Source organism: Mchenga conophoros, linkage group LG3, assembly GCF_057382185.1.
Source record: "Mchenga conophoros isolate Kocher_MC1m ecotype Shallow Benthic linkage group LG3, M_conophoros_male_GT1.1, whole genome shotgun sequence".
Taxonomy (NCBI): Eukaryota; Metazoa; Chordata; class Actinopteri; order Cichliformes; family Cichlidae; genus Mchenga; species Mchenga conophoros.
Window position 1 is genome coordinate 31,571,424 of NC_140528.1, and position 23,804 is coordinate 31,595,227.

A 23,804-nucleotide genomic window follows, 5' to 3' on the forward strand; every position below is an offset into this window, starting at 1 on the left:
ACTGGTTCTTTTATAGCGCTTTTCTACTGATCAGAGCACTCAAAGCGCTTTACACAACTTGTGCATTTACCCATGAACATCTTTCCAAGTGCTTCATAGCTAACATTCACACACATTCATACTCTTATGGATGCATCGGAGAGCAACCTGGGGTTAGTATCTTGCCCAAGGATATTTGACATGTAGATGACGGGAAGCCAGGAATCGAACCACCAACCTTGTGATCAGTAGATGACCTGCAGCAGCATCTGCAGGTCATCTACAGCCACCCCTGTGGGACAGAAGTTTGCTTTGGAGACTGAAATAAAAAAAAACTAACAAAGATGATTTATAATGGGCAGTATGGAGAACTAAAAGTACATGCAGGCTGTGCTGGAATACGTGTGTTACAGTTTTTGATACCTGAAAACTTCAAATATCATCAGAAAAAATACAATATTTTGCATCATCTCTGCAGTGTCTCTTTTTTCCTCTGCTGTTGTGATTTTAGCTCTAAACTGTTTGGTTTGTCAGCAAACTGACCTCTGACCTCTGCAGTACTAACTCCTGACCCGTACAAAGAGCAGGCGTTTCTGACCTTTGACCTGCAGCTGTATGCTGTCGATCAGTTGTGGTTTTCTCAGAGTGAGGCTGAAGTCTGAACTGTTCAGAGCATCAGGTCTCATCAACGTGCGCTGCTGTAACGCCGCTTTGTCCTCTGAGATCACCAGGTATGAAACCTGAGTGCTGACAGAGCAGCATGTTCCCCCTCATTCACCTCCACCACCACAGCCAAGGCATGCTGGGAAACTGAGGACACACAGACGGAGAACTGAAGTGTCTGCTGTGTGTTCATCTCAGAGTCCTCACAGGTGACACATTAGCTCCAGAACACCAAGCCAGGTGTTTGAAGCCTGACAGGGATTCTTCCCATCCAGAGGGAGGATTTAGCTGCACAACAATGAACATTAGTGTGTAGTTTAGAAACACAGACTGTGCCTGCACTGCATCTAGTGAAGAAAAGTGTTACTGCGAGAGAACGAGGCTCCTTTAAAGCAGCTGATATTAAGGTTGAAAAATCAACAATAAGCTGATGTAATCAACGTTTCACAAAATGGTCAGCAGCTAAAATCTGGAGCCGTTCTTTGGTGGTAATTAACAGTTTGTTCTTGTTAGCTAATTATGTCATTAAAGGTAGCAGCAGAAGCCTTGTGTTGAAAGCCCATTCACTCACACATTCACACAGTATGTGTGTGTCTGTGTTACACTGTGGACATCCCTTCTGTTGGAGCGCCATCTTGTGGCAGGTTTAAGAAATGTTCTTCTTGTAAATCCAAACTGATGCACCTCCATAGCAGACTGTGGAGGCTTTCAGTGACATGAAGACTTGATTTATACTGTCATATTCTCCTGTTACACAAAGCACAGCACGCTGAACATGGATGAACTGAAACTCCCAGCATCTGACTGAGGAAAAGCACAAATCATTCTCACACTGACTCCTGCTTGATTTTAGATTTGCTTTCAAATCCTCACACTTTCATATGAAGCACTAAATGGGCTCCAGACTGTTTATCTCAGCTTCCTGTCAAACACACTGCTGCTCACACCGAGGCTCAGTTTACTCCTCCAGCCTGGCTTAAGCTGCTGTCTGTTAAAAACAGTCCCACACTCCTCTGTTTAATCCTTCTGATCAGACTCTTTGATTTTGTATTGTTTTTACCTGAAGTTGTGTTTTTGACATGGTTCTGTCTGTGAAATAAAGCTCACACACACACTGCTACAGTCCTTCATACACTTAGAAACGAAGCTGCTCCTTTCCTCAGTGCTGACACATAAAGAAGAGTTGCTTTTATATCCAACACGTCTCTGTTCCAGAAAACAGCTTCAGCAGTGAAGGAAATTGCCTTCCCGGGTTTCCTCCGTGGCGTGAGCGATAAGCAGAGTTCTGTCCTTTCCTTCTAAGATTCCTAATTATTTAAAGTAACACTCAGGTATGCCATTCAGCTGGGTTAGTTACGACGTCGGGAGCAGCTTGGGAGAACAAGGAAACACAGACTGCTTCAGGTTGTCTTCCCAAATCGACTCAAAGGTTTATTTGGTACACAGCAGTTTATATAGATGAAAAAAAAGGTTCGTGTGTCAGCTTTCCCAGTTCAAACCGGTACAGACCAAATAAGGAAACGTCTTCCTGCCTTGTGAACAAAGAAGTATCCTGTGTGTAGTTTATCAGCTCAGCTACAATTTATGATCATCCCAGCAAAATACACTCCTAGACATAAAATACAGAGTTCTTTCATTAGTGAATTCTGAAACAAACCACCTAGCCTTTAACGAGCCTTTTCCAGGAGATAAAGAAAAAGGGAGGATGGGAGTAAGGAAGTGGTCTCATCTCTGTGGTGTTTTCGACCTTGGGGTACCAGCTTGTGAGTCCTACACATTAATTCTTGGGTCACAGAGAAAGAGAAAAACAACTAGTAGTTGGGCCTTATTGAGTAACAGTTTTCCTGTATAAAACAATATCCTGTAAATGCTACTATGGTATCAAAATACCTAACAAGCAGCCTCTGAGTCTGAACTTGGAGTTGGTTATAAGCCACAGGCCTGTGTGGACAGCAATGAGGAAATATAATGCAGTAAGTGAAACATGGATGTGTGGAACAGATTATCCCAAAGGTTGATTCTGTTCATCTGGACGTTCTCAGTGAAACATTTGGTCTCTCGGTCAGGTGACTCCTTTAGTCTCAGCTGACTGCAGCTTTCCAAACCTTTGTCACTGGATCACTCACTTCATCTCCAACGTGTCCCTGACACAGACAGCTGGAGCCGTTACAGCAAAATCATTGATCATCGTTTTTAGAACATTAGCTGGTGTTGGTGGGCAGGCTAGCAGTGCTAATTGTTAGCACTAGTTCTGCTGCTCTCCCTTTGTCTCTGTTATTGTTGGTCTTTAGTGAACAATAGAAAGTGTCTTCATGAGACTGTTGCCTAATGTTCAAATGTAGATAACACCACCTGCACCAACCTGTTACACAGCACAACCCTCTGGTGTAGCTTTGGCTGGAGCACATATTGGCAGCTCCAGTGACATCACCACTCCATGGTGACATCATCTCTACAGACTGTGGCTGTTACATATCCTCACCTGGTAATAATAAGACTGTCCTCAGCTGCACACAGCTCCAAGATGAACAAACTGAAGTAAATACAAATTAGAGTTACGATAGATTGAAATCTTGTAATCAGAGCTAATTCTTAGTGAAACTCTCACAACATCATATCATGATCCTGGGTTAGTGTCTCGGTCTCAGATCACAACATCAGCACAGGCTTGGCTTGGGTGAGGTATTGAGTGGTTCTTGTCCATGACAGCTGCAGGTACAGTGCCATCAGCCATGCTGCACCACATGTCTGCCCAGGAACATTAGTGTGGCTGAGTCTCATGTAAACATTGTGCTAAAGTGGTGGGAAAGTGGCTGCAAGCTGGCTGCACTGTGTCCAATACTCTCAGTATGATATCCACAAACCTCTGAGTGTCACAGAGTGGGCCTGTGCTCAGCTCACTGTGCCCCATTCAATTCTACTTGCATAGTTTTACAAGTAAAATTAAAAGTTGCTCAATGATAAGTTATTGTAGTAACAACTAAGTCCATGGTCATTATTTGTTAATAGTAGCTTAAAGCTTCTGCACCAATCATGGAGCAGCAGGTTTAGAGCATGTGGATCTACAAAAGTAAGTCCCAGTAAGATGGGCTGAGCCTTACATACTAGAAGAAACATGTCATTCCCAGCAGATGAAGCGCCCTTTAAAGCAGGATCTCACTTTAAACCTAAAGAACTTGCTATGAGCATGCAGTGCATTCATGGTTATTATTCATACGATTGTGGGGAGCTAATAAAGTGCAACTATCACATTACATTTTATTATTAAATTGTTGTTAACAATCCCTTCACTTCTGCTTATCTAATTCATGGTTGCAGGATGGCTGACAGCTTCCATTAGGCAGGAGGTAATGTCCATTCTGGCCACAGTGCAACCCACAATGTGTAACTGACACTATTATATTGCATTATGTCACATTGTTACATCTTTTTAATAAATGATGACAGTCAGCTGAATTTGCTGCCCCCTTGGTGGAGGACATCAGGATCAGCAGCTCCATCACAAACACCACAGAAGAAGAACAACACTGGATCAGATTATCTGGACGTGTTTGACAGGGACAGTGTTCATGTTCATGGACATCAGGACAAAAACAGACGATGGAAACCTGCCAGATTTGAGCTAAACTGCTCGTTTCCATGTGTAGTCCCTGGGAGGTCACATGACCAACAAAGACACACAAGCTGTGTCCCAAAACGTCGGCTGCATCCTCCGGAGGCCGCATTTGAAGGCCGATGACGTCACAGCCAGGCGACGAAGGCTGTCCCGATTCCTCGACCCCTTCAAATGCGTCCTTCATTCCCCCGAGTTTGAAGGATGGGTCGGGTGTGTCCTTCGTGGCCCACCATATCCCAGAATTCATAGCGCGGCCCAGCCAAATTTCAGCTGCCAACAATGGCGGCCGCTACTAAGTTTTAAAATTTAACGAGGGAGCACTACTTACTTACAATGAATTCCTTACACTATATAATTTTCCCGTCAGTGTTGGGGAATTCTCAATGGTGCTTGGTGCCATACCCTCAGGTACTTTAATGTTATATAAAAACACTGACAGTTCAATATCTACCTCAGTCACTCTCCCTGATCCAGCTGAGTCAGCAGTGGGAAAAATCTGCTTTTCACAGGAACTTGGTAACAGCAATAAGAGAATACGTAGTTTATTCCAAGAAGATATCATGTCTCTCCCATATATAGAATATCTTACTGGAACCGACATGTTCCAGATATCACCTGGAAGACAGTCTGGATGATCCCATAAATATCTAATTGTGAACAAGGTGAAGGAAATCTCATATAAAATTCTTCATAAATGTTACCCAGCCAGTCACTATATGGTAACATTTAAAAGAGACATAAATACTAATTGAACTTTCTGTGGGGATCATCCAGAAACTGTGGCACATCTCTTTTGGTTCCTCTACACAGAGATTCTGGAAGAATTTAGCAGTTTTGTTATTGTCCATATTTTAAGGGAGTTTTCTTTACGATGGGAAAATGTTTTATTCTGTTTCTTTAAGTTCCCCAGGAAGAATGATAAATGATTTTATAAAATATTTGTTAATACTTTTAGCTATTTTATATCCATAAATGTAAGTTTATTAATAAAACACCATATTTCTGCCTTTTTATAAGGATATGAATTGTACATACAATCAATTTCAGACTCAACCAACAAAAAGCCTCTCAGAACAATATTTATATGTTGATTTTTTTCGCCTACTCATATCATCATTTTTTTACTCCTGGTTCTGTATGTTCATGTTCTGTTCTTTTGTAAACTTCATCTGTTTGTATGTTGTATACTCATTGTGTTTCAATAAAGTTCGATTTAAAAAAAGGTACGTTCTAAACGAAGCTTCAGACGTCACTGATCACGTGACTCTGGCCAAACGAATCAAGCCTCGACACGGTGCTTCTGAAGCAGCGCGTTGATCTTTCTGACACACGCACCGGAGCGTCAGCTTCAAGCGGACCATCACTACGTCTCACATCTAAAGGTGTCAAGGTAACTTTGAACTGAGTTCAGTCAATCTGGAGTTTTTCCAAGTTTTCTGTTGCTCTCTGTGAGAGAAGAGCGTTAAAGGCGGGGCTCTCCAGAGTCCAGCAAAACAGGAAACCACAGCTGGGTGTGTGTAAGTGTGCAAACCAATAGAATGCATCGTGGTGGGGGGGCATCACGGGCAAGAAAAAAATAAAATAATCGGTCGTACCCATGCTTCCCCGACGTCATGCCAGCGCATATTGGGAAATTCGTAGGCACCGATCGGTTTTCTATCAGCCATTTGCTGGGAGTAAGGGCGCCCTCCGTTTGCGAGGTGCGCCTGCTGCTGGCGGCACAGGGAGGAGAGGGCGGGGCGGCGGGGAGTCTCTGGCTGGCTGGAGCGGCATCTAATAACCAACTCGCAAAACAAAATAAAAACAACAAACAGATATTATGATACAGACTTATAATCTGCACCCATGTTTTTTCTAAACTCTATAAAGTGAGCGCGAGAGCCCTCGGTGCGCCTGCGCGCTGCTGAAGTCAAAGTAAACTTTATTGTCATCTCCGCTACAGACAGTCCAGCATATAGAGAGACGAGACGACGAGGCTGCAGTTACAGCGGTGCAAGTAAACAAACAATAAATATAAGAAGAGTAAGAAAATAAATCTACACTTTAGGACTCGGGGTAAAGGATCAATAACAATTTAAATTTATAATTTACAGTTTGATGATTTAAAGTCTCACACAACCCGTCAAAAGGGGCGGGGCCGGCTGCTTCCAAGTAGAGCACATTTCATTTATAATGATGTAAATCCAAGCCCATCATGGATTCACGATCTGAATCCTGGGTTGTGTGAAATCCCAGAAATCAACCTTAGACAAAGTGAATCTGTGAACTAAGGTGTAGGTCTGTTAGGTTAATTGTGCTGATCCTCGGGTTGGGGGATTTGTGTTTGTACTGGAGCGCAAAATTCAAACCAATGGAAGATGGACAACAAAAGTTCAAAGCCATCAGGTGCTCAGGTTAGAAAAAAGAGAAAAGATGCAGGTAAGCAGACGTGTGATTGGATAATGGCAGGTCATCCTGAACCAATCAGACTAAACTCCAAACAATACATTATGTTACAGATTTTAATATTAATTAGTCATTGTTACTTGTTGATTTGTCCTTTTCTCATTGTGTGACGAATTATGACGACTGTTTGGTAGCTGTTATTGTCTCTCTCTCTCTCTTCATGTGTGTTTCTCTGGTGAAACAATAGTTTTGTGTTAATGTTAGGGCTGCACGATTTTGCATAAAATGAGAATCACGATTTTTTGGCTTAGAATTGAGATCATGATTCTCTCATAACAATAAATAAACATAAAACAACAAATGTCTCACGTTTTGTTGTTGCAGCAAAATGTTGTACTGCTTGAAATTCCGTCTCCACCGTTGCTCGACGCTGCGTGTACAGAGCAGGTAGTGCAACAATAGAAAAATAGTTGCAGGACGGCACTGTGTAGCGTTTGTCTAGGGTGTTGATCGTTTTCCTAAATCCCTCGTTTTGCACAGTGTTGATGGGAGCCATATCTTTGGTCAGGTGATAAGTGATAGCCTCCGTGATGTCTTTGTGCCTGCGGGAGTTCGACGTGTATAGGGAAGCGCTGTATAAGGTTCCCATTATTGATGTTTGGGTGGTTGACCGGGACGGATTTTCTCCTGTCACTTTCTCCTCATCCCTGACGTGCTCTCCGTTGTTTTTTCCTGCTAATGTTAGCATCACACGGCACAGCTTCTGTATCACGTGGTATAAGGCTCCGCCCTCGTCATTTGTTGAGCAGGAAGAGTGAGCGCTTGTTTTCATGCAGAGTACGTCCCGGATCAAAATGTGAAGGTTTACAAATCACCACTTCTTTAGTGAATATCATTTCAGTCTCAGACAATCTCGTTTCTCTTACAGAGGTTGAATGCACCTTCTGCGGATGGCAGTACCACACAGTGTGCGTGGACTTCCCCTGCACAGAAGGCAACTACAAATGCTGTGAATGCTAAATAAACAGAAACAAATGATCCCTGTTGTCTTTGCTTGATGATTGGTTTGAGTCTTGACAATCCACATTGCTGGCGTTGCATTTTTCAATGCCAGCAATGGCAGGTATCAGTGCTCAAACCTTTTGTGTTTGTTTCCAACAAGTTGCCCACCTCGGGAAACAAAAATGTGTTCTTTTACTTGTCAGATGAACATATGAGACACTTTGACTCTTCAGTGCAGTGTGGAGCCTAACAAAGATCTGTTTTGTGTCCCAGCTGATCAGCAGGAGGAGGAGAGTCTGACGGAGCAGCAGAGGAACATTTTCAGCTACTTGGACTCAGCTCAGCCACTACAGAGGAAACAATGAGCTCAACACAGAAGGTGACAGACAGAGCAGGACCATATGACCAAAGATATTTATCACCATATACAGGGAGTGCAGAATTATTAGGCAAGTTGTATTTTTGAGGAATAATTTTATTATTGAACAACAACCATGTTCTCAATGAACCCAAAAAACTCATTAATATCAAAGCTGAATGTTCTTGGAAGTAGTTTTTAGTTTGTTTTTAGTTTTAGCTATTTTAGGGGGATATCTGTGTGTGCAGGTGACTATTACTGTGCAGAATTATTAGGCAACTTAACAAAAAACAAATATATACCCATTTCAATTATTTATTTTTACCAGTGAAACCAATATAACATCTCCACATTCACAAATATACATTTCTGACATTCAAAAACAAAAACAAATCAGCGACCAATATAGCCACCTTTCTTTGCAAGGACACTCAAAAGCCTGCCATCCATGGATTCTGTCAGTGTTTTGATCTGTTCACCATCAACATTGCGTGCAGCAGCAACCACAGCCTCCCAGACACTGTTCAGAGAGGTGTACTGTTTTCCCTCCTTGTAAATCTCACATTTGATGATGGACCACAGGTTCTCAATGGGGTTCAGATCAGGTGAACAAGGTGGCCATGTCATTAGTTTTTCTTCTTTTATACCCTTTCTTGCCAGCCACGCTGTGGAGTACTTGGACGCGTGTGATGGAGCATTGTCCTGCATGGAAATCATGTTTTTCTTGAAGGATGCAGACTTCTTCCTGTACCACTGCTTGAAGAAGGTGTCTTCCAGAAACTGGCAGTAGGACTGGGAGTTGAGCTTGACTCCATCCTCAACCCGAAAAGGCCCCACAAGCTCATCTTTGATGATACCAGCCCAAACCAGTACTCCACCTCCACCTTGCTGGCGTCTGAGTGGGACTGGAGCTCTCTGCCCTTTACCAATCCAGCCACGGGCCCATCCATCTGGCCCATCAAGACTCACTCTCATTTCATCAGTCCATAAAACCTTGTGTGTTTGAGGGTCCAGGGCCCTATTTCAGGAAGCCGGTTTAGTGCAAACTCTGAGTAAGTATACCCTGAGTGAACGAAAACTCTGGGTTTTCGGTTTCACAAAGCGCGTTTAGATTCATCCTGAGTGAGTTACTATGACGACACACTCCGTGAAGCTAACCTGCCCCCTAGCAGGTTTACTACAACTAACCCTGACTTACTTTCTCCGCCTCTTTGTCGGAAACCTGACAGTAGGAAGTGTCAGACATGGCGTGCCCCTTCCTTGAAGAGCCAGTAGATGTTGAAGCCCAAATTCTCCGCAGAGCTCTCCGCCGGGAGAGAGTGATTAGAGCGCGTTTGGACATTTTATCATTTCCTGATGATTTCCTGTGTGAACGTCACCGTTTTTCAGCACAATCTACAATTTATTTGAATAACATCCTCATGTGACACATCGCGGACATGCTCTCAGTTCTGTACATATTATTTGTATTGCACTTCGGTTTTTTGCAAACGGGAGCTTTCTGTATAATATTGATGACGCTGAGCACGTTTCCAAGGCTACCGTCTGTCGGGCAGTCAGGAATGTTACAGTTGCACTGAAACGTCTCCTGCACTCGTCTGTGGTGTTCCCCGGTCATAGACCCACAAGATTTATCAAAGAGGGATGCCACAAAATTGCAGGTATCAGGATGACCAAAACTTAATGTATGATGTGGTGATACTTGAACTACTACTTAAATTTTACATTTATTTTAACGGTTCCCAGGCGTGATTGGCTGTACAGATGGCACTCACATTCCAATCATTGCTCCTTCAGTAAATGAAGGAGACTATGTGAACAGGAAGTCTTTCCACAGCATTAATGTGCAGGTACATAGTTCCCTCCGCTTTTTTTCTGTTGGCTATAACGGGCCACATTTGAGCATACAGAGTAAGCAAATATGTACTTGTAATGTGCTCAGATAATTTCAATAAGTGCTTACAGAAGGAAAATTAATGTAGCCTCTAACTGCAATTGATTTACATGGGACAAACAGACCAAGCACTATGGCTCATAATACAATTACACCTTACCTGTTTGGACTATATTTTTATATTTCATTTTTACTTGCTGCCAGGAACGTTTGGGGCCTGTTGGGTTGCACCTGCGCTCACATCACATCACAAAATAAAATGTATAAAATAACAAATAAAATATAATAAATAACGTGTTAAATGGGTGGAAATCCCTAGATCAATGTTTAAATTAACACTCACGCATTGACTCTGTCGGCTATGTTTTGCCACGCATGCTCCCTTTGTTTTGCAGCTTGGGGGCGGTTGGTCAGGAAGTCCAGTAACCATTTGCAGATGAGGGAGCTGATGCCCAGGTCTGTCAGTTTCCTGATGAGTTGTGAGGGGTGGATTGTATTGAATGCTGAACTGAAGTCTATAAACAGCATTCTGGCGTAGGTGTTGTTGTTGTCCAGGTGTGAGAGGACAGAGTGCATTGCGATGGAGACTGCATCCTCTGTGCTCCTGTTCTGGCGGTATGCGAATTGGTGGGGGTCCAGGGTGGGGGGGAGACAGGATTTGAAGTGTGCTAGGACCAGCTGCTCTAAGCACTTAGTGATGATGGGGGTGAGTGCTACTGGGCGGTAGTCATTGAGGCAAGATGGGTTGGAGTTTTTGGGTATCGGGACGATGGAGGTGGATTTGAAGCAGGCCGGTACCACAGCGTGGGCCAAGGACAGATTGAATATGTCTGTCAGCACTCCTGCAAGCTCCCCAGAACACGCTCCAGGGCTCTAGAGTGCGACCAATTTGGTCGCAAATGCGACTACATCATGGCTGTATCCCGATTCAGGTTCTGCAGCTTTAAAGTCCTCAAGGGCCGCGTACTCAAAGACCGCTAAGGCCGAAGTGCGAGGCTCGTAGGCTCGTGAAATGGGACGTCTAGCCTCCGTCGCGCTGCCCAGGTTGCCTAGCAACCATGATACTAACAGCTGGAAACGTTTCATACAGCTTTGTTTGACAGAAATGAAGGAGAACATATTTAGTTCATTTGTTTCTACATGAGCTCTGTGTGATTTGATGAGTATCTGAGGCTGAGACCACAGGACTGTGAAACATGATTCTTGGGCTTCATTTCTGTGCTGAACAGTCGTTTAAGATTAGCTGTAAATAACAATTAGCTAATGTTGTTCATGAGACTAAAGTCATCTCACTGTGGTAATGTAAATATAATATGGCCAATATTATAGTTATTATATTAATCACTTCACTCACAGACAAGTATCTGTGACAGTGTGTATACAGATGTATCATATATAAGAGACAAATATTGTTCTTTTAATATGTTGGTACTAAATTTGGCTCAATGCTTACATATATGTGTAAAAAGCAAATGTAGGAGCTGTGATAACTGTGTCTGATAGAATGAAGAGTAGACTGATATATGAAATATTCCTTTATTGGGTGAGAAAATCAGACCATGTCATAACTGCTTTAAGTCACACAGAATAGACATCAGAGCCTTAAACAGGCTGACTTCTGCTAAATGGGTCAAACTGGGCAGAAAGTCTACAAACACATAACATCCTTATAGAATATGATATGATAGAATACTATAGATCAACTTAGGTCAGAATATATAAAGCATATAAACAGTTACAGCAATATGATGCAACAAACACAGCAGGTACTGATCCAAAATACTCAAAGCTTCATAGAACTGCAACTAGCAGTCCTATTCTAGCAGTGCTTCACAAACAGTCTGTCTATTCTCTCCATCTGTCAGCTGCTGCTGGCTCTTCCTCCTCCTCTTCCTCACACACTGCTGAGTTTGTCCTGGTGGATCATCAGGGGTGCAAAGCCTCACAGATGATGTGCAGCAGTGGGTCCCTCAGTCTGTCCTCACTCTGGACACTTGCAGTCGTCACACATGGAAATCAAATGTGTGATAAGCTGCAGGATTCAAACACAAGTGTAACTTATAAACACATGTTCATACTTTTATTCCACAACCAGAGAGAAAGAAACAGAGAGAGAGTGCAGGACAGACAGACAGGTGACAGTCTCAGGTGTACACACTGCTACAAACAGGAGGATTTAGTGTTTGTGTTATTACGAGTGTAAACAAGAAGAGTTCCAGATGGTGCAGTGGACACATGTGTGACTGCTGTGATTAAAGCATCTTTCTTTCAGCTTAACGAGTGAACCGTCAGCTCGTTCAAACACACGTTAAAGTCCGTTTGGCTCGACACCACCGAACAGAGGCAGCAATATAACACAGCTAACATTAACAGTGCAGTGGATCCTGCTGGTGCCGTGATATTCAGGACTGCAAACCGAGCAGCATCACTGACTTTCAGCTTGTTGTGTTTGTGGATATATGACTGACTTTAATTATCCACAAAATCATCACATTCTCTGTCAGATTAAGGTCGACTATTGAACGGCGTATATTTTAAAGGCTTTAAAACCAAGTTAACGCTGAAAGTACAAACATCACTAATGTCACATAACTCTGCCGACAAGGCATAGCTATGGCTATGAAATGCTCTTTGTGTATCACTTCTTCATTATGAAAGATGTCATTAATGCACTAGTAATGTCTCATCTGGAGTATTGTTCAATCATTTGGTCAGCAGCTAATAAGACAGATCTTAACAGACTTCAGTTAGTCCAGAATAAGGCGTCCAGATTAGTGTGAAGATGTTCATACTATACTAATATTGATAAAATGCACAATAATCTTCCTTGGCTTCCTGTACAGGCTAAAGTATCCTATGGCTTACTTGTAGTTCTAAAGAAAGCAATTCTGTTAAACACACCACATTTATTCTGCTCAGCTGCAGTATCCAGATGAAATACATCATCATATTACACAGTTTTCAACAAACTGCAATTTAGTAAATGCTCGAGTTAAAAGTAACGTTTTGTAAAACTGTTACATTTAGAGCAACTTTTAAGTGGAATAAGTTGCCTTAAAAAATTAGAGAATTATTCAAAACTTCAATGAACACTTAAAAGCCGATTTACAGAGCTTTTAGTTGTTGTAAATATTGTAAGACATGATTTGTTTTTGAAATTTGTGTAATGTGCCTCAATGTTATTGATATTATTATTATTATTATTGATTGCTTATATTTGAACAATTGTGAAACCTCACTGTGGATGTAAGAGTGAAATTATGTGGATATCTTGAATCCACTTTATTGTGTAATATTTTATGTGAGTATTTGACGGAAGACGAGCAACATCTGTTGTGGAAGCTAACGGGGTTCCTTTAGAATAAACAAACATAGGATTTATTATCACTGAATAATTCTGTATAAATCTATACAAATTATAGAAATATGTAATAGGAAACAACAAAATAATCTAAATTATAAAATAATGTGTGTGTGTGTGTGTGTGTGTGTGTGTGTGTGTGTGTGTGTGTGTGTGTGTGTGTGTGTGTGTGTGCATGATTTTAGTGTTTGAACAGTCATGAATTATCTTTAACAGCAGGTTGGATGTAATGTGTTTCTACTACCAGCAGGTGGGGATAAGAGACCTTTAAGGTGTTTGGTGCCACGCTCCACCTTCAGGTTTAAAACTAGTGTTAAGGGAGTTTGAAGGTTGAGTTTGTTCCATGACTGCATTTCACTCACTGCCTCTGTTTGTATCTCTGTCACTGCAGGACCAACATGGAGGCAGAAGTCAGCGCTCTCAGGAGGCCGACAAACCTCACAGAAGAAAGGGAGAGAAAAAACACACCTGTGACGAGTGTGGGAAGGGTTTTACTGTGAGGGCTAAACTCAAACAGCATCAGGTCATCCACACTGGAGAGAGACCGTTCAGCTGTGACTTGTGTGGAAAGTCTTTTTCCTTGAAGGGTCACCTAAAAACACACCAACTCATCCACAGTGGAGTTAAAGCGTACAGCTGTGATCAGTGTGGCAGAGCTTTTACTCACAGTAGCCACTTACAGAAGCATCTAGTTACCCACTCTGGAATTAAGCCATACAGCTGTGACGAGTGTGGGAAGGGTTTTACTGTGAGGGCTTCACTAAAACAGCATCAGGTCATCCACACTGGAGAGAGACCGTTCAGCTGTGACTTGTGTGGGAAGGGTTTTACTGTGAGGGCTTCACTAAAACAGCATCAGGTCATCCACACTGGAGAGAGACCGTTCAGCTGTGACTTGTGTGGAAAGTCTTTTTCCTGGAAGGATTCCCTAAAAACACACCAACTCATCCACAGTGGAGTTAAAGCGTACAGCTGTGATCAGTGTGGCAGAGCTTTTACTCGCAGTAGCCACTTACAGAAGCATCTAGTTACCCACTCTGGAATTAAGGCATACAGCTGTGACGAGTGTGGGAAGGGTTTTACTGTGAGGGATAAACTAAAACAGCATCAGGTCATCCACACTGGAGAGAGACCGTTCAGCTGTGACTTGTGTGGAAAGTCTTTTTCCTGGGAGCATTCCCTAAAAACACACCAACTCATCCACAGTGGAGTTAAAGCGTACAGCTGTGATCAGTGTGGCAGAGCTTTTACTCAAAGTAGCAGCTTACAGAGGCATCTAGTTACCCACTCTGGAATTAAGGCATACAGCTGTGACATCTGTGGAAAAACGTTCAGCCAGAGAGAGAGCCGAAATACACACCTACGCATTCACACCAGACATGATGTGTACTGCTGTGAACAGTGTGGCAAATACTTTACAACAGACACACAGTTACAACAACACATATTTACCCACACTGAGGAGAGACCTTATCAATGTGACCTGTGTGAGAAGACTTTTAAATCTCCACGTCACCTGAGACGACACCAACAGATCCACACCAGAAAGAGACTCTACAAGTGCAGCTACTGTGAGAGAAGCTTCTCACAGTCAGGTCATCGTAACATTCATGAACGTGCACACATGGAAGGAAACTACAGCTGTGACCAGTGTGCCCAAACATTCACCTCATTGTCTGCTCTGTGCAAACATCAGCGTGATCACTCAAGGCTGAAATCACTCCCATCACTGGATCACAGTGAATCTGAAGACACAGAAAGATCCTCTGGTTTCTGTGTCAGACTCAAAAAGCTTGAGATCAGGCTCCACAGAGTTCAGATAGAATCATTTAAACTTGTGTTGAACTGAACTGGTTGCTGGGCTGAACTTCTACATAATACAGATCTACATGGGATCTTCTTTTCTGTTTTTTACTGAGTCAGTTTTGTCCTTTTTTCTCTGTCCTGGTTTTGCTCGTCTGCAAATGATTGAAACTCAGTCAAATAGTTCATTGTTCTCCAGCAAAACATTTTGGAAACTCATGTTTAACCTTTAAAACACTGACATGTTTTAGCACACAAGGCTTCATCGGGGAGTTCACTCATGATTGGACCATGAGAACAAAGGTTTTTAGTTCTTTCAAAGAGAGTCTTGGAGATGTTTGATGTTTCTGTTTTTCTGAAACCACCTGAAAGAAAAACTATTTTTCTTGCTTTATGTAGTGTGGAAGTTTTTAATGTTTCTTCATCTGTTATGTTCTTGAATGTGTTCACGTGAAGATGGTATAAATAAACTGTTGTCAGAGATTTACAGTTATCAAACAGGTGAATAAACAACACTGAGACACTTGGAGACGGTTAACGTGCTGCACGGGTGAGGGCTCAGAGAGGACTCACACCGAGCTGCAGTAGTCGTTTATTATTTATAGCAGGGTGAAACAAGCATAGCAGTTTCCTCTAATTTTGCATATATGTGTGTGTGTCTAAGTTCATATAAATGTCATAGGGTGAACTTCCTCTTTCTATAAACAGAGCGAGTAGTACATTTTGTTCTTTTCCTATTAAGAGTAAAATATGAACATGTACTTTAATGCAACATAAATCTCATAAAAGCGTTTCTTCTTTAACATCCCCTCCTGATGTTAATATTTTTCACTTAATCATACTTTATTATCAGCCAACAATCACTTGCTTATAACATTTTCAATTGTAGCATCATTCAGTATGTGTGTGTGTGTTTCTATACTAAATCTTCTACATCCGGTTCATTTTCTAGTGGCAGTCCAACATAGGTAATTACTGTGGCCTGTACCATTTTGTCAATCATGGATCTTATGCATGGTAGGATACATGTAGAAAACAAGCACAATAATAGAAGCAGAACTCCTATCAGTACGAGTCCTTTTATCACGAGGGTCTTCCAGCTGCCACTCAGCAGCCAGGTCAGCCAGTCCTCTGTGTTCGTGACATAGTCTTGTTGCTGCGCATTACTCAGTTGTCGCAACTTGTCTAGGGCGGTGGTCATGGTCAAGGAGTGCACGTTGTCCAGGATATAGGTGCAACAAGTGGTGTTGAATAAGACACAGAGGCCCTCTCTCTCAGCGAGAATCATGTCCAGGGCGACCCTGTGTTGCATGACCACTATTCTGATCGCGTCGATTTCCTCATTCTGAGCCTTATTTATCTTTGTTGAGCTGTTCAGGAAAAGTCCAAATCGGTAGTCAAGAGTCTCAATTCTTAACGTGTTTTTTCCAGTTCCGACCCATGGGAACAGTGAGTGCAGGACCTTCTGTCCGGTGGTCCACAACTTGAACTCCGCTGGTACATCACTGCCCCAGATTGGGTCATGGGGTTGCACGTCATCAGCCATGAGGACAGGGCCATTTTTGTTGTTGTTGTTTGTTTTTCCTTTTGCTCTGTGCAGCATTTTGGCAGCATTTTTAAATTTCTCTTTGTATTTTTTCTTTCTTTTACTAGTGAAGAGATGTAGCGTGAACAGTTATACAGTCTAAATATCACATATGGGTCGTGTGAAATGGTGTTTTCAGTTTCATTCAGTTGAAGTAAAGAACGTTGAATATTTCTAAGTGTGCTGTTTTGAACCAACATGTCACAGTATGATCAGTGCTGTAATTTTTGACAGTCACTGTATCAATGTTATTTTTGCATCTCTTGAATAAAGGTTTTGACCTGCAAGTGCTAATTTCTTTAGTTATTGGGGTAAAATGGGTAATGTTAATAGGAAGGTGTTTGCCAATTCAGTAACCTAATTTAATGTTAATGGAAACTAACATTATCTCAAATTGTTTAGTTATAATTGTTGTTTACAGTGGGGCAAAAAAGTATTTAGTCAGCCACCGATTGTGCAAGTTCCCCCACTTAAAATGATGACAGAGGTCAGTAATTTGCACCAGAGGTACACTTCAACTGTGAGAGACAGAATGTGAAAAAAAAATCCATGAATCCACATGGTAGGATTTGTAAAGAATTTATTGGTAAATCAGGGTGGAAAATAAGTATTTGGTCAATAACAAAAATACAACTCAATACTTTGTAACATAACCTTTGTTGGCAATAACAGAGGTCAAACGTTTACTATAGGTCTTTACCAGGTTTGCACACACAGTAGCTGGTATTTTGGCCCATTCCTCCATGCAGATCTTCTCGAGAGCAGTGATGTTTTGGGGCTGTCGCCGAGCAACACGGACCTTCAACTCCCGCCACAGATTTTCTATGGGGTTGAGGTCTGGAGACTGGCTAGGCCACTCCAGGACTTTCAAATGCTTCTTACGGAGCCACTCCTTTGTTGCCCGGGCGGTGTGTTTTGGATCATTGTCATGTTGGAAGACCCAGCCTCGTTTCATCTTCAAAGTTCTCACTGATGGAAGGAGGTTTTGGCTCAAAATCTCACGATACATGGCCCCATTCATTCTGTCCTTAACACGGATCAGTCGTCCTGTCCCCTTGGCAGAAAAACAGCCCCATAGCATGATGTTTCCACCCCCATGCTTCACAGTAGGTATGGTGTTCTTGGGATGCAACTCAGTATTCTTTGTCCTCCAAACACGACGAGTTGAGTTTATACCACAAAGTTCTACTTTGGTTTCATCTGACCACATGACATTCTCCCAATCCTCTGCTGTATCATCCATGTGCTCTCTGGCAAACTTCAGACGGGCCTGGACATGCAGTGGCTTCAGCAGCGGAACACGTCTGGCACTGCGGGATTTGATTCCCTGCCGTTGTAGTGTGTTACTGATGGTGACCTTTGTTACTTTGGTCCCAGCTCTCTGCAGGTCATTCACCAGGTCCCCCCGTGTGGTTCTGGGATCTTTGCTCACCGTTCTCATGATCATTTTGACCCCACGGGATGAGATCTTGCGTGGAGCCCCAGATCGAGGGAGATTATCAGTGGTCTTGTATGTCTTCCATTTTCTGATGATTGCTCCCACAGTTGATTTTTTCACACCAAGCTGCTTGCCTATTGTAGATTCACTCTTCCCAGTCTGGTGCAGGTCTACAATACTTTTCCTGGTGTCCTTCGAAAGCTCTTTGGTCTTGGCCATGGCGGCATTTGGAGTCTGACTGTTTGAGGCTGTGGACAGGTGTCTTTTATACAGATGATGAGTTCAAACAGGTGCCATTCATACAGGTAACGAGTGGGGGACAGAAAAGCGTCTTACAGAAGACGTCACAGGTCTGTGAGAGCCAGAGATTTTCCATGTTTGAGGTGACCAAATACTTATTTTCCACCTTGATTTACGAATAAATTCTTTACAAATCCTACCATGTGGATTCATGGATTTTTTTTTCACATTCTGTCTCTCACAGTTGAAGTGTACCTCTGGTGCAAATTACTGACCTCTGTCATCATTTTAAGTGGGGGAACTTGCACAATCGGTGGCTGACTAAATACTTTTTTGCCCCACTGTATGACCCTGAAGGTAAGCGAGTCATGGACTAAAGTAAAACAGTATGTTGGATGTGCCATGCAATGCTCAATTACATGGGTGGGAGCTAGTGTGTTAGCTCAGTTAGCTCGTTAACGTGTTGGCCGTCTAGCCCCATGCACGGGGTGATCGGCGGTAGCTCGTTAACGGAGATTTGCCGTGTTGTGGCGTTAAGGTCATTTCAACGAGATTAACCTGAAAGCACTAGTGGGAACACAACGAATATGACTGCACATTTACGCCGACATTATCCTAGTGCAAGGACAAAGATGAGCGATTCCTCAATCAGATACAGGGCTCGCAATATTGCTAGCCCGACGTCCTGGGGCTAGCGATTTTTTCAGTCGGGCTACCAAAATCTATCTCTGCCCTGCCCGTCGGGCTATTGTAGGAAGGAAAAATATATGTCAATGATTTTGCATTCTTTCAGAAATGTAGCTGGGTAATTATGTCATTGTCATCGGTGAGCCACTGTCAATATGTGACATATTGACATCGTGTTTGAATTTGCGCTTGTTTTTTTGCTTTCACTTTGCAATCACGCGAACTGCGTATAGAGAGCGACAGCACTGATTGGTGAGTGATGATAATTTGCGCACCAATTCCTCTGACATCGTCTTATCAATCGTTAGCTTACTATGCAAACATGACAAGTGAAATCTCCCGCAGCTTAAACATGTGAGAGGTTGATCGCGCAGAGAATCGCTGAACTTATGTGAGTGTGTGTGTAAAAGCAGCAGGATATATATTTCAGTTCTGCTGAGCCAAATAAGACAGGTCAGGGTGAAGAAGTGACAGCCAAAGAAAAGCTTACCACAAAACGGAGAAGTTATGACAAATCAGACTATAAGGCAAAAAGAAAGTGCAGCTTTATGGTTTCATGGACAAAAGAATTTCTGTGGCTGCGATATGATGAGCTATATAACCAGGGGTGCACATAAGTGGTGCGCATTCGCTGTCAAAATAAAAAACACGCACAAGGGTTAGGGTTAAATTTAAAAACGGTACTTTTGAGTTAAAATATATATTTATAATTTTAATAAATGACAAATTAAAAAGGCATGAACATTTTTTTGTATCGAAAAAATATCGAACCGTGACACCAAAGTATCGAACCGAACCGTGAATTTTGTGTATCGTTGCACCCCTAATATATATATATATATATATATATATATATATATATATATATAGAGAGAGAGAGAGAGAGAGAGAGAGAGAGAGAGAGAGAGAGATAGATATATCCATATAATGATGCAGTGCTACACACTCATATTTGCGTGTTATTGTGTTCAGAGAGGCTGCTTTTTATTTTTATTTCCTCATTGCTGTGCACATTTTTTTTATAACCGACTTCAAGGTAAAACTTGGACTCAGATGCTGTTGAACCTGTTTTCTGGAACAGAGTCTTGAAGAAACCAAAAGCAAACTTTTATTTATGTGTCAACATTTGGAGATAAATGTCTCACTGATTCTGATCCATCCGTGTTGGTTAATTCTGCCAGTTGGATTTTTGTTTACAGGGGGATGAAGATGCTGCTGGTGTTGCTGCTCCTCATCAACAGTAAGATACACACTTTAAATACTGTTTAAATGCCGATTGTGTGTAAAACTTATGGAGCTGTATTACAAACAAGTAACTCGAATAGTGAGGAAAGAAGCTTTGTTTGTAAAAATATGAAAGACTGTAGTCAAAGGTTGTGCTTTTCCATCATTGAGACGCTGAACAACATCCTAAAATAGTTTTACACTAAATCCCTTTGTTTGTACGGTGGTTCAGTCCTCGTCTTACAAACAGGCGTTCATCGCAGTCACCGTACAAATCTGTAGGCACTGAGAGCCAAGGATGAACATTTCTGACATACCTCTGCAGGAGTGCCAACTACTCACTGTGTGTGTGTGTGTGTGCATGTGTATACATGGTGTAGACTTGTTTAAACTGATTCTACTACGGTGGTTATCCTCAGGCGGAGTGGCTGAGCAGCCTGCAGTTTATTCATATTGAGTGTGATGTACAAGAAGGTACAGTGTTGTGTGTAACAGTAACAGGAAAACATCACAGTATAAAAGATGAAGATAAAGGCTGAACTGACAGCTGTTCCACTGCTGTCACATTAAGGACCTGCATCAGAATAATTTTTGTAATGTTGCTTTACTGGAACAGCAGTTATTAAACTTGTCACAAGATGGCGCTCCAACATATTCACAGGCACATTAAGTGGTGAAGGAAACACTTGTATGTACAATAAATGTATCTACAACATCTGTGTCAAACCAGCTTACTATTGTGTTGTCAAGAGTCAACGTTTCAATATTCAAACACATGTCTTGAGTTTCTTAAATTAATTTCTCACCTGAGGTATCTGAGACAAACCCACAGCATGCGGTTAATTTCTATGTCTGTTTATGTGTCTTCAGTTTCCCAGCATGCCCTGGCTGTGGTGGTGGAGGTGAATGAGGGGGAAAGATCTGTCCTGCTGCCCTGTCAATACTCAGGTATTACACCCGAGGACCTCACAATGATGTGGATGCGCAATGATCTTCATCCCAACTCTGTCCACCTACAGCGAGAAGGAAGAGATGACCTTAGAGGACAAAACCAGCGTTACAGCAGGCGCACATCGATGAGGCGTGATGCTCTGCACACTTTAGACTTCAGCCTCACTCTGAGAAAACCACAACTGACCGACAGCGGCAGCTACACCTGCTCCATCAGTTTTGGAAGAGAAGAGCTGACACTGACAGTTATACAGCTACAGGTCAAAGGTCAGCAAGAAACACCAACACCTGCTCTTTATACAGGTCAGGAGTCAGTACTCTGGACAGATCAGACGTTAAACAGGTTAGATTGATTTGGTTAAAAGTTGCCATTGTTGTGTTTAAATTTGTCTTAAACACAACAATGACATGCAGTTTTCTTAAACTGCATGTTTAGATATTTTTCTGTTTCTACCGTACATGCAAGATGGTGGAGGAGGTTTAGCTATTAGTGTTTAACTGCAGGCACATTCCATATAAGATTGTCTCACCTGCACCGGTATATGAGAGATCGTTAAAGGGGTTAAACCGTATACAGGAGGGGTGAGATGACTCGGATGCTCGGATGAGCATGCACACACACACACACACAGTCCCTTTAACCTTTATGACACACCATATGGGTTTTACAATGGGGTTGTGTGTTGACTGAATAAAGGCTGTAAGGGGACGCTGGTTCTTTGGCGTTGTGTGGGATCAGGTGAGATCCCAGACAACTGATCCGACCGGCTTCCCTTGCAAGTTAAAACCCATCAATCTCTGGTTGTCTTGCTTCGTTCATGGGGATAAGTCTCTGAATCAGTGAGGCCTGTGAGCGCAGGCCTAACAAAGAGTGTTTTGGCAATTCTGTTATAAACAAAGACCAACATTTTAGATCTAAGCTCCATGGAAGCCACAACTAAGGTACGATTTTAGCTTGAATAAAGCGATATTGATTCATTAAATCCTGAATTGATTTTTAAATATAAATGTATTTTGCCAGGAACACCTGAATCTCAGCTCACAAAACTATTTTAACAACCACCAGACAGCTAAAACACCAAATGACAGCAGGTACATTGATTCCACACAAACACCTAAACACAAAGCACAGACCATTCACTCGACGGCACATACACAGACACGCCATCAGGACTAAAAGGCGAGATCTCACTGATTCTGAAGCTGCAGGTTTTGTCACTCTCTGACCAAAATTTACTGAACCAGCAGCAAAAGTAGATCAAAACTAAGCTTCACATTTGATAAACATCGTCTTTAATTCCCTCTTACTTTTGCCGTTTTACTTCCACCACAATAGAATCACACTTCCTGGATGGCTCTCTCTGTCAGTCACTTAATATGTTGATTCATGGTTTTCTTTCATTTTTGTTCTACTGCAAAATATTATAAGGTAATATAAAAAGCTAGGCTAGAAAAAGGTTTTTCTGTGTTTTATTTTCACTTACTTTGACAAAAAGGCATCTGCTGTGATGCTCACACCTCTGATGAAGTCTCACAAGTCTCAGCTTTTTTTATATCTATATATCTATATATATAGATATATATAGATATAGATATAAAAATATGGAAATGTACTGATAAATGATCAGAATTATAAGATTTCTCACTGTCTAAGTCAAAATTGAACTGATCGAGACCTTATGAATCAGAATCTAAACGATTATAGAAATCGACATCCCTAGCCACAATAGCAGAGTGGACTGATTTTTATATAACGCTTTTCTACTCTCCCGGAGTACTCAAAGCGCTCTATACAACATGCCTCATTCACCCACTCATACAAGCACTTCTAAACTCAAGTGCAAACTAAACTACATTCACACACATTCATACTCCGATGAATGCATCGGAGGGCAACTCTGGGTTAGTATCTTGCCCAAGGATGTTTGGGATGCAGACTGGGGAAGCCAAGGATCAAACCACCAACCTTCCGATCAGTAGCTGATCTGCTCTACCACCTGAGCCACAGCCACCCCCCCAGAGGATACATAAATACATAATATTTTATATTTTCTGATGACCGTATTTAGTTGTCAAAACTGTGTAACACTCTTCAGAAATGTTGAGGTTTTTCACCACTTGCTGAAGCCTTTTCTAGTAAATACTGGCTCCCAGTGAAACTCAAGAATTCATTTAGTAAAGACAAGCTAACAAGTGCTGAGTTCTTTGGTACACTGTATTTAACCAGCTTTTGTTAAAACTTGTCTGAAATGTGGGATGCTTCCAAAGAGCAGGTTACGGTTACACTGGGTCTGCTTGAGGATGTCCTGCTGTCATCAGCAATGTTAGCTTCCTTGGTGGGTGGAAGTCCCTTTGATTCCGTTGACTATAATATTTTATTTAATGCTTAAGATGCTGGCTGGTATCTCTGGTTCAGCACAGTAGGAGGAAGGTTCCTCCTACTCGTCTAGAAAGACTTTTTGTCTCAGGGTAAGCAAACCCTCCTCTGACACTGCTGCTCTAATCTGTGGGGTAGTGCAAGGCTCAATTCTGGGTCCATTATTTTAATTTGATATCCTTTATTTAGCTGATGTCATTAAATGATATCAATTCTATGCTGATGACACCCAACTGTGTCT

General features: G+C 42.0%; 1 protein-coding gene and 1 pseudogene across 3 annotated transcripts in view; both read left to right on the top strand.

Annotated features, from left to right (window-relative positions):
- The first annotated feature begins 5,341 nt into the window (after nucleotides 1-5,341).
- Nucleotides 5,342-16,933, top strand: LOC146578146 (uncharacterized). Of its 2 annotated transcripts, XM_085268589.1 has the most exons (4): nucleotides 5,342-5,648; nucleotides 7,572-7,637; nucleotides 7,919-8,024; nucleotides 13,650-16,933. In XM_085268589.1, the coding sequence occupies exons 3-4, from the start codon at nucleotides 8,007-8,009 to the stop codon at nucleotides 15,105-15,107; spliced, it is 1,476 nt and encodes a 491-aa protein (XP_085124715.1). In that variant the 5' UTR covers nucleotides 5,342-5,648; nucleotides 7,572-7,637; nucleotides 7,919-8,006; the 3' UTR covers nucleotides 15,108-16,933. The 2 variants fall into 2 exon arrangements, with proteins under 2 accessions (XP_085124715.1, XP_085124714.1); XM_085268588.1 differs by lacking the exon at nucleotides 7,572-7,637.
- A 3,101-nt stretch (nucleotides 16,934-20,034) lies between these two features.
- Nucleotides 20,035-23,804, top strand: part of LOC146578147 (uncharacterized) — a 70,931-nt pseudogene continuing 67,161 nt past the window's right edge. The window contains exons 1-2 of the transcript XR_014891461.1: nucleotides 20,035-20,251; nucleotides 21,106-21,453. The product of XR_014891461.1 is annotated as an uncharacterized LOC146578147 (transcript). The remainder of the gene's footprint in view (nucleotides 20,252-21,105; nucleotides 21,454-23,804) is intronic.